Source organism: Coffea eugenioides, chromosome 2, assembly GCF_003713205.1.
Source record: "Coffea eugenioides isolate CCC68of chromosome 2, Ceug_1.0, whole genome shotgun sequence".
NCBI lineage: Eukaryota > Viridiplantae > Streptophyta > Magnoliopsida > Gentianales > Rubiaceae > Coffea > Coffea eugenioides.
The window spans coordinates 5,971,452-5,986,358 of NC_040036.1; the positions used below are offsets into that span (position 1 = coordinate 5,971,452).

Consider the following 14,907-nt stretch of genomic DNA (forward strand, 5'->3'; position numbering starts at 1 on the left):
TTTTACAAATATTCTTTTAGATAATTTAAATTTTTATAATTACCATAAATATAAAACTATATATTCATATTTAATTAAGTAGAAAAAAATCCAGCAATTCATTTTTCTTTATCGATAAATATTCACTTTCAAACAATATTAATAAATCTGTTGGTATAACAGTTAATTCTCTCTTTTTACATTAAGTTACTTCAAAATTCAGGGAAAACATGATGAATAATTTAAATACTAATCAACGATATGATAATGAAAGGAAGTAATTTAAGATATGTAAGATTTCAATAATTGTGATTAAGAAAATAATTTGAAATATGTAAGACTTTAATAATTGTGATTTGAAAAAGATTTTATTATAGTTCTATATGTAATAATTTGATAGAAAGAAAAATCATTAAGATAAGATTAATTGTTTTTTAAATCAATATAATTAAGATATAATTAGTTATTTTTTAAAGTTATTTTAAAATTAGAGATAATTTTTAAACATATAATATAAACCAAATAAGATTTAATATGGGTATAACTCAAGTGACCCATAACCCATTAATTTTCTTTAATTAGACATGCTACGTAGGAGTGAAAAATAACTCTGATTAAAATAGCTATTTCATATATATATATATATATATATATGTGTGTGTGTGTAAATTAAACAGAATTAACAATTATAAAGAACCTAAAAAGAAAGGATAACAAACTCATTCCTAAGAACCTATAAAGAACAACAGAACAAGCCTCCCAGCCGCTTCCAAAATGTCTCCGTGGAATGGGTTCAGGCCAGGAGAATTTTGAAGAGATTCAGAACGTCAGATTTCCAAAAATTGCTTTGAAGAAGAAATCAGCTTTCATAAACGTCCAAAAACTACGATCATCGGCCCATTGTAGAATCTCGTACAAAAAAAAATGTCAGAAGTTGATGTACGTTCAAACCTCGGAGATTACTCTCATTGTTCAAAAATTGACCGGAGAATAGGAGCTCCTATAACCTTGAGAAGGTCCTCTAAATCTCCGGACCAAAGCTACAAAAAAACTCTGCAAATCCAGAGAAAGACAGAGAGTAGATGTTTAGATATTTCCAGTAGAGACTCAAAGCCATGAGAGACCATCTTCTGTGAGAAAAGACAGGAAATATAAGAAAGGGGGAAGGTTTCCTACCATGGAAGACAGGAAGAATAAACATGAAAAAAAAAGGGGGGGAAAGACGCATCAATTGAAAGATGAAAACTAATCACAACTATACATTGTCAGAAAATGATAATGCTGTCTATAACCAGTAACTTGACACATTATAATCTAAGTCACAAAATATTTTAAAAAATAAAAACCCAAAGAACTGAAAACCAAATATTATTAGTATCCCGTTTAAGTTACAAGTTCATCAGACACAATTCAAAAAATTGCTTATGTAGAACTTCAACAACCTTATCATATGATCTTCTACTTAAGCTCAAGTTTGAGATCTGAGGCTTTCTATGTTCAACTTTGACAAGGCAAATTAATATGTAATAATACACCGTACGTTTAACAATCAGAATAGCAATGTCCAGTAGTTTGGAGCAGCATGTTTTCAGAGTTGATAACATAGCCAAGCAGCCAAAAACTCTACTGCAAAAAAGTGTCTTAAGAACAAAAACAGAAGAAAAGGACCATTACGATACAGGTAGACCTATGCTGATTCCTACGATCCTAATCCCTCTAAATGTCACAATCCCTGGTTTACCGTATAGAAGGAGAAAAGGTTAAATAGTAACTTAGAATCTAGGAGGGAAATCAAGTGCAAAAATTACTGAAAATAGAAAAATACCACTTTGCTTTCACTTCTAGCAAAAGTTATTATAACAGTAAGCAACTACCTGAACTTTGTGTGGTACAGTTGCCCAAAATTCCAGGTTCGGAATTGCCTGAAAGTTGCAGGAGGAGACCATTAAAGTTTGTTTTGGTAAGTAGGAACATTAAAGTTGATTCAACAGAAACAATCTGGGCAAGACGAATACAAGTTGCTCAGCATTCATGCTATACACCCAAGGTTGTCAGTGAAAAGTCAATCTCACACTATATAACTATATCTCATGTATGCAATCAAGGATGGAAGGGAAAAGGGCAAAGGGGCCTTAACAGGGCGTACTGTGAAGATTAACATGGCTTAAATAGCGGAGACAGATAACGCTTAGTCAAATTGAAACATGAACCCTCAATAATTTAATAGTGCTACATTGCTAGGAAAAGCACCAGGTAGTAATCATTCAAAATCATTCAAAGAACAAGAACTGAAAGCCGACTAGTACTCACATCTATTCCATGAATGTTCAAGAAGAAATATCGATAAACAACACCAGCCAGCAGGTAAGCCCCGAATAGGCATAAGATTCTGAGAACAAAATCATTTAGTGAACAAAGATGTTTCTGGAATCCACAAGGAATCGCATCTTACCTCTCACAGCCCAAATAAAATAAAAATAAAGGCAAGGCATAATAAACAGGGGAAAATCTGAAGTGGCTATATACTTACATAACTAAAAAAGTACCAAACCAACCCCATCCACTTCCATGTGAGGATATCACCTTAGCACACCCAGCAGGATGCCTTAGTTGAGTAACCTGTCAATAAGACTAGAGCTTAAACAAGAAAACAGCAAACGGTGCACTTGGAAGTCTGACTTATCCTTCAATAAAGAATCTAAATGCAGAAAATAAACCTAAAACATGTTTAAATTCTTAATTAAACAAGGTCAAGAGAGGATAGGACGCAAATCTAGCAGTACTTGCAGTTTTCTCTATCCAGATATACCAAGGTAAGACCAAAGCTACAGGAAAAGCCCTCATACCATGGTTGTCCTTTTATGTGGAGTAAAAAACACATGCACAAATAAGATGTCATTAGATAATGACAATCAAGAACGCAATCAATCCTAAAATTAGTCATATAAGAGGAGAAATTTGCTTTCTGTTGAAATTCATTCAGCATTCTTTGCCATTTTACCAAAACATGAAGACCAGTCTTTGACCTGTCATTTCTCTTCATGCTTTCGAGCAACATGAAACACTTCATTCACATTCGGCAGGAAGATCAGTGAAGAAGCTACATGCTGTATAGCCAAACGTATCACAGAAGAAAGAATAACTGGGGGAGAGAATGTATCTGGTCATTTTCAGTTCACAATACAGCTAAAGCCATAATGTTTTTTTTTTAACTTTTCAATCTATGTAGGTGCCTGTGCCTGTAAACAAACTTAAAAAACCCAAAATATATAGTTTTACAAGTAAAATAGCACAAAGTGCTAACTCTATACTCAAAATCGAAGTGATTCCTCAATGTAAGCACTCACATAGTCACATGTTCCAACTTTTTCAAGCATCCGAGGGCCCTGAAAAACAGAACATACTTAGCATCGGAAGACTGTTTATTAACAAAGCATGGAAAATGTATTTCAAAAACAGAAAAGCAAGGAAAAAAGCCCTCACTTCAACTCCATTATAATCACAGATAACAGACACAGAGACTGAACAGTTCAGTTTTGGCTGGCTGTTTGACATCTTAACAACGACACCCATGTGTGGCTTTTTGTTATCTGCCTCATAAAATTAAGCAAACAACAGATGAAAACATTAGTCAAATAGAGCTCACAAAAACAATCTATATGAAGCACCTTGGCAGGCCAAATCCACGTGAAAATGAAGAAACATAACATATGCAGTATCAAAGTAGCAGCAATTGTCAATTCATCTAAAACCTCATCTCAAGCAAGCTCCCTAATTAGATATTAACACCATCTACTTTTTGAAATGAAAGAACATTTGCTTAAAATCACAGGAAGAACAAAGTTACCTATAAGATACACAATTGTGCTTGATAGACGTCCAACAGAATTACAAATGGGATAACCTACAACACCACATAAGATCTATCAGCATTGCAGGAGAAGAGGACCCGCTGCCTTTATTAGGTACATAAACGTTCTCCATTGTATTCTAATCAAGAATGGGCATATATTGAAATGAAAGCCACTTTTTAAGATCTGAAATATGAACTGAACACATAGGAATCTAACAAGACAAAAGAAGATTACATTTTCTTCTGAAAGCCAGAGACTGACCATCCAAGCATCTCAGTTTCAGTCATACCCAGTAATATATATTTCCTCCCAAAGAAGGGTATCAAGATACCTATTCCATCCCAAAGGCAACAATCTAGCACCCTTTTAGTGCAAGGTTTTGAAATAAACTTGTGTAACAAATTTAACAATAGGAATATATATTTTATGTAGATTAACCAAATGGCTCCCGAAACCAAACCTGTATGCAAGATGTTACTTGTCAAGTATGGAATTACTTCATTTAAATGGCTCCAAAGTATCTCTTTAGTATTTCACTGTTTGCACTCTTTACTGAATGGAGACTCATGTAACAAGTGCCTCCCTATCCTTTCAGTATCTTAATCCTCTCTTTTTGTTGTTCCTTTCTTTTTCCTTAGGTCCTCGTACCTTTTCTCTTGGGGCCAAAGCAAAAAAGGCAACAGAGCTTACCAAGAAAGATGGAAAATAACCAGATGGAGAACAACAACAAGAGAAAAGGGAACACAATCCCAATTAAAAAAGGAAACAGAACCATATCTAAATTTGGTTGATCCATGGCATAGCAAGTCTTTGGTTGTAATTCATTTTGCTGCAAGTTGTATCGTTTCACTATTTACAGGGCAACGGATCATACTCTTTAACAGCAATATCCCCACCCCCTGGGCCCCCCTCCCAAAAGCCACACGCGTGCCAAAGCTGATGCTAACAAGGCTCTAAATCAAGTAAACTGGCCAAATTAAACATATTTCAATGAAGATTACTGTGAAATGCATTATTCACCTTGAATGATATTTGCGGCCAGCGCACTACAACCCATGCCACAGCGTGACGGACCACCACAGTCCTACAATAGTAGATACCAATCATGTCATTCAGATTTTCATCTAGGTGGAGGAGGAACAATATAAGAATTATGACAAAGTTTAGCTGAATGTTAGACAAGACTCCATAATTTTCTGACATAAAGCAAAATAAACACAATGATTTTAATGGGTTCACAGCATCAGCCAAGTATATATCTTATGTAAGAATCCATCAGATATTCTACAAGATACAGGAGTAAATCTATGAAACAGTTACTGACTTTCAATTATTTTATCCTCTCATTTACAGGATGGGCAGGTGCAACTTCAGAAAAACTCACCATGCAGTCAATACAAGTAGGAGGATCATGGTTGAAAAGCATTACATCACACAGCTGCAAAATTGAAAAAGACAGAAAGACATGTCAACACAACACAAAAGTAAACGAATGAAAAAGAGGAAAAAATTGCAGTCTCTTGCTGTTCTTAGCAAGTTAGGCCAGTCATGCTTTTACGGTACTTTCAATTAAAGGCTCAATCTAATACGTGAAAAGGAAATACTGAAGTACAATGCAACCTGATAGAGCCAACCTGAAACCAAAGCACTGTCTCATTAACTGCCACCTTGTAAAACCTATCAGCCATATATCAAAATAATAATTTGTATTAGAAACAAAACAGATTAAACTCAAACTTGAATTGAAGACTCTCCATCAAAGTTTATTTGAGAAACATTTATTACTCATTAACTAAGTAAAAACATTCCCAGGTTAACACTGCTTTTAGGAAGTGAAAACCGCCCAAGACAAGGTCAGTGGATACTTAGCTCCAGCATTACATGTCCTTGAGTTGCCTGACTGATTTGGCACAGTTGGACTAGACATTTCCCACCAAAGTTTCTTTCCTTATTAGTTGAATGAACAAAGTTCCCCAAGCTCAACTTGATGGCATCATCAGCATAAAGCTTGTGGTCTTTTTTCTTTATATGAACCCCACGCCCTCTCTCCCCATCCCCCCCACCCCACCACCACAAAAACCAAAAAAAAAATCCTAAAAGGAACATTCATTATCTTTTTTAGAAAGAAAAAGAGACAATAGCAGCGAAATCGGTAAAACAGAAAGTGCAAATGGACCCGATAACAATGCCAATAAGGACATTAGTTATACTCACAAAAATATTTAAAAAAATCTCAAAAAGAAAGAATTTAATATACGAGAGTTAAAAAAAGAGGTGGTGGGGTGCTAAAGAAAATACCCATCTTCGCTGAGGACGCCGTGGGGAAATTTACGAAGTGGGGAAGCTAAGCTATAGTTGTAGAGCCTGTTATGGTCCCTGTAGCTGAACTCGCAAATAGCAAACACCGAGTTGAAGCTGAGTCTGTGTAAAATCGTTGCTATGAAAAGCAAAGGAATAAAAATGGGTGACCGATTGCGAAAATTGGTGGGATCCATCGTCCCTGTTCCGACAATTTGCATGTCCAACATATCCCGCAATTGGTTTGAGGGTTGGGTCGGGCAGCTTCAGCTTCTACTTTGTTACTGCTATCCTATCAATCATTGCAAAGTATCAATCGGCCACCGAATTGGAGGATTTGGGTGAAGAAGTTGATTACAAGGAGCTGAAGAAGAAATGTCCTTCATGGATTTACAGAAAGAACTCTGGTCCGGTGACGACGTCGTCGTAAGCGTTGGACAACGCACAACTGGCCAGGGTGGGCCCGGAAGTTTGTTTAGGAAAAAGCAATCTTGTCCTGTTGTACTCCACGTAATGTAATTAAAACTGAATCTATGCTTGTTCTAAGGACTTAATTAGCACAAATTATTGCAAAAAAAAAAAAATAATAACTGATGATTTTAACATAGGCTTCGATAATGGAAATGGTTATTGGAATTTCCATTGAAATATTTATTTTACTGGACATCGTATTTATTTTGGTAAATCTCAAGCCATTGTTTATTAGTGAGATTAAAGTAAAATACGAACATGCATGTCTATTGGTATCAGGATGAAAAAAAAACAAAAGATAAGCAGCACCAATTTTGTTTGCTAAATATTACAGTAAAGGTTAATTTACGTAGTAGTGCTGTATACTTTTAGTTTTTTGTTTTCTAAAGTATTAAAAACTTGATCAACTAAATTCTTTTGGCAAAAATAAGCTTGCATCAAGGCCACTTCATTCAGTAACGTTGCATCCTTCAATATTTCTATAGGCGCCTACTTTATAATCTTCCATGTTTAATTCAAGGAAAAATTATTTAAAATATCACTCATATTTTATCAAATAAATTTTTTTATCTTTTATTTTTTAAATAATAAATTTATATCCCTTCGATAAAATTTAATTCCAACTTGAGTTTTCAACCATTTTTTAACTTGAAATCACCACGTACCTATATGCAATCATTTTTTATGTATAAAAGGTTAGATACCACTTTTTTAGTGGTAAAAATGAATATGAATTGGTTCGGATCTCAATTTTTTAGTGGTAATAAATGAATATAATTCTAGTCATATTTTACTTTTTTAGGGACAAAAATATATATGAATTAAGTCTTTTTTTTTAAATTACAAATGAGATCTAACTTTTCTTGCAACTAAACAATGATTATGTATAAGTCACATGATGAATTTAGAGTAAAAAATAATTGAAGAACTAAAAATTACCAATTTGATTTCGAGAACTATTTTAAATGTGAATAATGCAAAATTTTATTTAGCAAAACATAAGAGATGTTTTGAATTACTTTTTCCTTAAATAAACCCACAAACTTGAATAACACATTCTAACAATGCTTTTACCGATGATAAGCAAGTTTACAACTCTGAGTTAAGTTGACAAAAGTCAAAAGCGGAGGGTTTAGGAAGGGTTTCATAAACTCGATGTCCTTCCTTCCGTGATACAGACACAAACCATTCGAGAGCCACCGCAAAAACAATGGCGTCCGCCCAAGGTTCCAACCCAAACAGAGCCTTAACCGACACTCGGTTCTCCGACCTCAAACCCCCACTCTCCCAGGCCGTTCTTGATGCCCTTACTAACTCCGGTTTTGATTTCTGTACGCCGGTTCAGGCCGCCACTATACCCTTGCTCTGCAGCTACAAAGACGTTGCCGTGGACGCCGCCACCGGTTCCGGCAAAACCCTTGCATTCCTCGTTCCTCTCGTCGAGATTCTCCGCCGCTCCTCTTCCCCCAAACCTCATCAGGTCATCCTCTGCTCCATACCATTCTCATCTAGCTGCTAATCCAATGTTTTTTTGTTTATTTTGTTGCTTGTTCCTGGAATTTGACAAACTAGAATTACTTGTGCTTCTAAATTCTTTTCTTTTTTTTCCCCTCTTGAAGTGAATAGCTTCTGGGAGTTGTAAAACTGCCTAATTTAGCCACTTAAACTGAAATCTGCTGCTCAATTAATGCATTTTGTAATTGCCTCACTTTTATCGGTTAGATTTTGCTATTAGTGTGACGGCAGCTGAATCGGTCACTATTCACAGGGTTCTTTTCTTCCATACTTGGCATGTTTTTCAGATTCATTTGTGTGTGTGTATACGGTGCATCAAATTTTTAAATGGAAGATTTATCAGGAGTTCTGTTTTTTTGGTTCTATTTTGACGCTAAAGTTTGAAATGCGGACAGGTACTTGGTCTAATCATATCACCTACGAGGGAATTGTCATCGCAAATATACCATGTTGCACAGCCATTCATCTCCACGTTGTCAAATGTAAAGTCTGTGCTTCTTGTCGGAGGGGTAGAAGTAAAATCGGACGTGAGGAAATTAGAAGAAGAGGGTGCAAATTTATTGATTGGCACTCCTGGCAGGCTCTTTGACATAATGGAGCGTATGGACTTGTTGGATTTTCGGAACCTTGAGGTGTTTAATTGGATTCCTCTTTATAAACACTTGTATATGGGCTGGTAATTCTGATTATATATAGTTTTTCTGAAAGTCAAGACCATGGTACTCTGAAAGTCGAGGCCAGCAATATTTCTTTCTGAACTAGACTATAAAACACCTTGAAACACATTTTCTTGATGTAATTTGTAAGCCACAAATTTATACTCAGTATCCACTTTTATGTGGTTTTGTACACGAATATTTCCAAAAAGGATATGCTTTATTTATTTTTGTTAAAAAAAAAGGATAGGCTAATTTTACTTAGTGGAATTCCTTTCCCAATTAGGAAAAATGGGAGCTTATGGCCTCTGGACAGTGCCTGATCTCATAATTCCTGCCCTCGTCTTTCATAGGATGTCTGAGGTTTTGGACTAGAATAGGATTTATTCTAATATAATCACCACTTTGTTTGTTGGCCATAGTTAAAGTGTATACATGAATATGCTTGGTCCTTTGTCGATTCTTACTAGCACAAATATGTTCTCTTCTCCAGATTCTCATTTTGGATGAGGCTGACAGGCTGTTGGATATGGGATTCCAGAAGCAGATAAATGCCATCATATCACGCTTACCAAAGCTTCGTAGAACTGGTCTTTTTTCAGCTACTCAAACTGAAGCTGTTGAAGAGCTTTCCAAGGCAGGATTAAGAAATCCTGTGAGGGTTGAGGTTCAAGCAGAAATGAAAATTCTAGATAATCCAACATTCTCCCAACAACAGGCACCATCAAAAACACCTTCTGGCCTTCACATTGAGGTGGATTGAACATCTCTACTGTTGCTGAGATCAAGGCATCTGATCTATTTATATGTATGATATGCTTAAATAATGCTTTCTGGGCAGCGCATTAACTTATTTTTTCCCTTCTGCAGTATCTGGAGTGCGAAGCAGATAAGAAACCATCGCAGCTTGTTCAACTTCTTGCTCAGAACATGTCTAAGAAGATTATAATGTGAGCTTTGAATTTTATTTCTCGTATATGTGAAAGATTATCATAATCATGCTGTATTTCTATTAGAAGATGGTCTACATAAAGATGCATAATCTTGCAGTTATTTTATGACCTGTGCTTGTGTGGATTACTGGGGAGTTGTTCTTCCTCAAATATCTGCTCTAAAGCGTTTATCTATAATCTCACTTCATGGAAAGATGAAGCAGGTAACTGTTTTGACCTTGTCATGAATAGGTGAAACCTATGAGCAGCATTCTCTAAATGTATTTCCATGATAATATGCATTTTATACACACACACACACATACATAATATATATTTATTTATTTATGGGGTATGGTTGCTGTAGACTGCAAGGGAAAAAGCATTGGCTTCATTCACATCTCTGGCAAGTGGCATCCTTCTATGCACCGATGTAGCTGCACGTGGTCTTGACATTCCTGGAGTTGATTGCATAGTACAGGTAACGTAATGGTAGTTAATTGGTACTATTATTACTTTTGTATCGTATGCTGATAGTTACTGGAGAAGTTGACTGCTTCTGTTTTATATGCAGTCTGACCCCCCTCAGGATCCAAATGTGTTTATACATAGAGTAGGACGAACAGCTAGGTTGGGACGGCAAGGAAATGCTATTGTGTTTTTGTTACCAAAGGTTTGGCATTTGTTGTATGACTTGTATGTCTTGTTTATGCTTTCTGCAGAACATCATTTATGAAGTGCTTTATAGTTGAATGCTTTCTTTCCTGTATGTTTGAACAGGAGGAAGCATATGTTGAGTTCCTTCGATTAAGGAGGGTTCCACTTGAAGAGAGAAAAAGCCCAGATGATGTTTGTGATATTGTCCCACAGGTTGTTCATGAACTTATGTTTGAATCTTATTCTTTTCATTTCTGCATTTTTGGCCTTTATACTGGCTACATAAGGACCACCCCCTTCCTTTTCTACATGTATGCATGTATTGCTGGAGAGAGTGGATTTTTTTTTTTGGGGGGTCGAAGGAGGTAATTGTGTGAGGCTATTTTGTGCTAGTTATCTATGCAAATGCCTCGTACAAAAAGGCTTGTGTCTGGAAAACCTTATGTAGAGTTTCTGCTTGATTTCTCCTTTACTTTAAAGTTTCTTCTCTCTATGTTAGTTTACATAGGTGTGGGTATATGCGTGTGCATGTGTACCTCTTTGCTGAATCCTGGTACCACCAATGATATGGCTTTGGTGTAGGAGAGGAAAATGAGGAGGAGCCAAGTGGAGCATTTAGTTAATCATCTAATGAAGTGTAAATTATGACAAAAACATACATTTCCCTGCTTTTCAGATTTCCTTTTATGATGCTAGCGACATCTAACTATTTAATTTTCCAGCATCTGATGTCTTCAAATATGACTCAATTTCTGGTTTACATATTTATTGATTCTTGGCCAATACTAATCCTTGCTTTGGTGCCATGAGTAACAGTGAGCTGCAGCTTAAACATAACTTTGATCTGTTTGGTGGAAAATACCTCACCATTAATTCTGTATCTCAGATACACTTTGCCTTATGGTGTCAATAAAATGATTGGAATTGCACTTTTGCAGATAAGATCAGCTGCAAAAAAGGATCGTGATGTCATGGAAAAAGGGCTTAGAGCTTTTGTTTCCTACATCCGTGCATACAAAGAGCATCACTGCTCCTATATATTCAGGCTAGTGAATTTTATGGTATACGCTCAATATGAATCTTGTTTTTTCTTGAGACACTCATTGTTCCTTGCTGCAGGTGGAAAGAACTTGAGATTGGGAAATTGGGCATGGGTTATGGCTTATTGCAGCTCCCTGCAATGCCTGACCTGAAGCATCACAATCTTTCTACTGAGGGTTTTACACCACTTGAAGATATAAGCATTGATGAGATCAAGTACAAGTAAGAATCTTCTCAAAGTTTTCAGCTTACTTCATAGGATTTGACACACTTGCAATTGGTTAATCATTTTGCTCTTTTAGTTCTGGAATTTCCCTTTAGCTTTGGGATTTTCCTTTTTTTTTTTTTTGGGGGGGGTGGGGGGATGTGAAATGTCAGCTTAACCTAGTCCTCCCAATGGAGTCAAGAACTGTATATTTGGGTCTGCCACCCATTTGTGGTTTTATTTGCCTTATCTCGTCAATGAGAGTTGGATCCTTTTGAGGCATCAACAACTTGAATATGCTATTTATCAACACACATTGAGAACTTTAGGATGCTACTCTATGAGTGTTCTAGTGAAATTTGTTGTTGCATTTACTTGGTTGATGCTAAATATTAAGCTTAGTATCCTGAATCATTCAAACAAGAATGAGCATGCTAATCGTCCCACTGGACTCTCCTTTTTAGTATACAGTGCACTAGATAATCAGTAAATCCATTATGCAGGGATAAATCTCGTGAGAAACAAAGAAAGAAGAATTTGCAGGCAAAAAAAGCAGCTGAACCACAGCAGAAGGTACAGAAGCCAAAAGCAGCCTCAACCACTACAGCCACTTTAATGAGGAAGAAAACGGCCAGGCAAAGACGGGCTGTTCAATCAGTTGAGGATGATGACGAGATGGCACAGGAATACCGCTTATTGAAAAAGCTAAAAAGGGGTACTATAAATGAAAGTGAATATGCGAAATTGACTGGAACTGAAGATTTGCTTTGAGACTGCTTGAAGCCTGTCCTACTGGTAGAATATCAGCCAGCGGCGAATGGGAGCACCTTAAATAAGCATTAAGGTAGAAAGAAGTACAAGTTTCCTTGATATGCTCGTTGCACTTGCTGAGGCATCAAGAAGTCTACAGCGAGGAAGGTAAGACTAGTTTCCCAGGATTAGGAGGTCCTCACATTGTATAGCTTCCGTTCTGTTATCATGCATCATTTATTTCTACATATTTTTCTTTTTGTATTTTAGGTATTATTTCCGTATATCATTATTATGAAATGTTTTTTTGTTGTCAAAAACATGTCAATCGGTTTCTGCTTGAGAGAAAATTGATGATATCTCATGCATCCTTGTGAAGTCCTCGTGTTAGAACAGTGTGTATTTGTAAATAAATTTGATTTGATAATTATGGTTTGCCAACGTTGGGAGTGTTTATATTTGTTTGCTTAACTATTTATTAATACTCAAACCGGTATTGTTTTTTCATTCTTGTAGATTGTAGTCGCGGAATCAACAATGTCTGGCACGCCATATACTCGAGTACCTTTTGGCATTCTGACGATACCTTGTTTACACTCGTCTAAACTATTGCAGGAGCATCTAGCAGAAAAAGTAAGCTGAAGAAGGTAGGGCAGATTCTCCCAATGTCAGGGAGCTTAGTCAACTCTGCAACAAGGCATTATTGAAGAACCATTGTTGGGTGCAGGTGTACACTGATAGTCCAAAGAAATAGGCAGAGCATATTGCCATTGTAGCGTTGTATCTAATCTGTACAAATAATAGATTTTATTCGTCTCTGGGGACTTGAGGTCAGGCAGTGGGGTTGTAAGTCAGAAGATGGAGTAAGCAATCTGTGATATTTGATAAAGTAATTCGTAGTGTTTTTTCCCCCATATTCGTCATAAAGGAGCATTTATTCTTTCTTGGCATATCGTTTATTTACTTTGGGCAGGTCTGAGAGCAATTCTAGACTGTTCTTTCTTTCATCTCACACGAAAACCAGAACTGAGAGTGAAGCAAAATACACAAGGCAATCCATGAAAGAGATAGGAAATGACAGAAATATGCTTCTGAAACTGGATCAACGAATGGGTTCGTTCTTGTCTATTGAATGTGAAACGCAAAGCTAAGCTATTCTAAAATTCATTTCGATTTGTTTTCTTCGGACTAATTTGTTTATATTGAACAATCTACCTTGAAAACCAAAAAAAATTCAAAAACTTGTACCGAAATTCCAGAGTTACAATAATATGTGAGAAAGAGAGGAAATACTAAAAGGAAAGGAAAGAACACCAATGAAAAAGGAAAAAAAAATGAGAGAGAGGAAGTGATTTTATCTATCTTATTTGGATTAAGGCTCCACTTGGAATTGCAGTCATTTATACAAAAAAAAAAAAACTGACACAAGTGCTTTTTAAATTATCAAGAACTAAGATCCTTAAATTACGGAAAATACAGACAATCTAGAAATTTTTTAGTGCTTAAAAGCACCTTTTTTTTTTATAAATGCATCGCAATTGAGAAATCATCTTCGTCCTCTAATAGAGCCTTGATGACTGCTACAACATCTCCCTCAACAATTACATGAGAAAATTAATAGACACACCAGTCAGAAAATTACCTTCGTCATCTCCGATTACCACACCTATTAGCCTCAGTAAAATCATGAAGCAAATTCAGAGAGAAAGAAGTAATGGACAAAGGATTACGACCCAAACTATGAAAGAGTTTTCTATATCTATTTTCCCAAATAAGCCCCCAAAATTATACCAACTTTTTCCATAGGATCTGAATTTAAATGCACCAACATGTCCTGCATCCACAGGGAACTACAGTATGTTTGGAAAGGAGTTTATTTAAAATAATTATTGTAATATTTTTTATGATGCGATATATGAAAGATAAAAATATGATTAAAAAAATACAAAAAAAGTGTTAAAAATATATTTGTGATATAATCAAGTAATTTTAATATAAATAATGAGTACCCAAACGCACCCCATTTTCCATTTTCCATTTTCTAGTCAATATGTATAAATGACAGAAGATAAAAAGCATAAGGAAAAAACTTGTGTAGACTAGGTCTACAACCCCATTTGTACTTGTAGACGAGTGGTATAAAATATGCCACTCCGTGTATATTTTTGGTTCTCTCTCCCCAATGCGTCACCCCTCGCCCGTCTCTCCCAAAGGCCCCACTGGGGCTGCCACCACTGGACGGAGATGGACGGTCCGCTAGACTCTCAATCAGCAGTATTCCTCGCAAAACTGCCTTTCCTCTCCTAAACCTCCTTCACTATCCAGCAGCGGCGTCAGTAAAGATGGATTCACAATCACAACTGTCTGATGACTCTTTTCTCACGTACTCCCTCCTAATATTAAACCCCAAATTCCTCATTAGAAAATTCTTCCCGGACATTAAAATCATTCAATAGATCCATATATTCATAGTCTTGTTTTCCGAGAAAACCCTCGTCGGCGACTACCAAATCACTTTGTTCCTCTGGACTAGCGGTCATTTGCATCTC

The 14,907-nt window shown here is 36.1% G+C and overlaps 2 protein-coding genes across 3 annotated transcripts; one reads left to right on the plus strand and one right to left on the minus strand.

Moving 5' to 3' along the window:
* Positions 1-638: 638 nt before the first annotated feature.
* On the minus strand, positions 639-6,535 carry LOC113762024. Its single transcript, XM_027305260.1, has 11 exons — positions 6,132-6,535; positions 5,468-5,510; positions 5,218-5,271; positions 4,854-4,917; positions 3,827-3,883; positions 3,463-3,569; positions 3,327-3,365; positions 2,510-2,598; positions 2,290-2,368; positions 1,854-1,901; positions 639-1,032 (listed from the first exon to the last, which is right to left on the minus strand). Exons 1-11 carry the CDS (start codon positions 6,359-6,361, stop codon positions 952-954), a joined length of 891 nt encoding a protein of 296 aa, XP_027161061.1. The 5' UTR covers positions 6,362-6,535; the 3' UTR covers positions 639-951.
* Positions 6,536-7,797: 1,262 nt separating this feature from the next.
* Positions 7,798-13,298, plus strand: LOC113760131 (DEAD-box ATP-dependent RNA helicase 18). Of its 2 annotated transcripts, none has more exons than XM_027302701.1 (12): positions 7,798-8,082; positions 8,513-8,749; positions 9,267-9,527; positions 9,644-9,723; positions 9,824-9,929; positions 10,073-10,186; positions 10,280-10,378; positions 10,486-10,575; positions 11,301-11,407; positions 11,482-11,625; positions 12,112-12,526; positions 12,875-13,298. In XM_027302701.1, the coding sequence occupies exons 1-11, from the start codon at positions 7,813-7,815 to the stop codon at positions 12,377-12,379; spliced, it is 1,776 nt and encodes a 591-aa protein (XP_027158502.1). In that variant the 5' UTR covers positions 7,798-7,812; the 3' UTR covers positions 12,380-12,526; positions 12,875-13,298. The 2 variants fall into 2 exon arrangements, with proteins under 2 accessions (XP_027158502.1, XP_027158503.1); XM_027302702.1 differs by having other exon boundaries at positions 12,974-13,298.
* Positions 13,299-14,907: the final 1,609 nt, after the last annotated feature.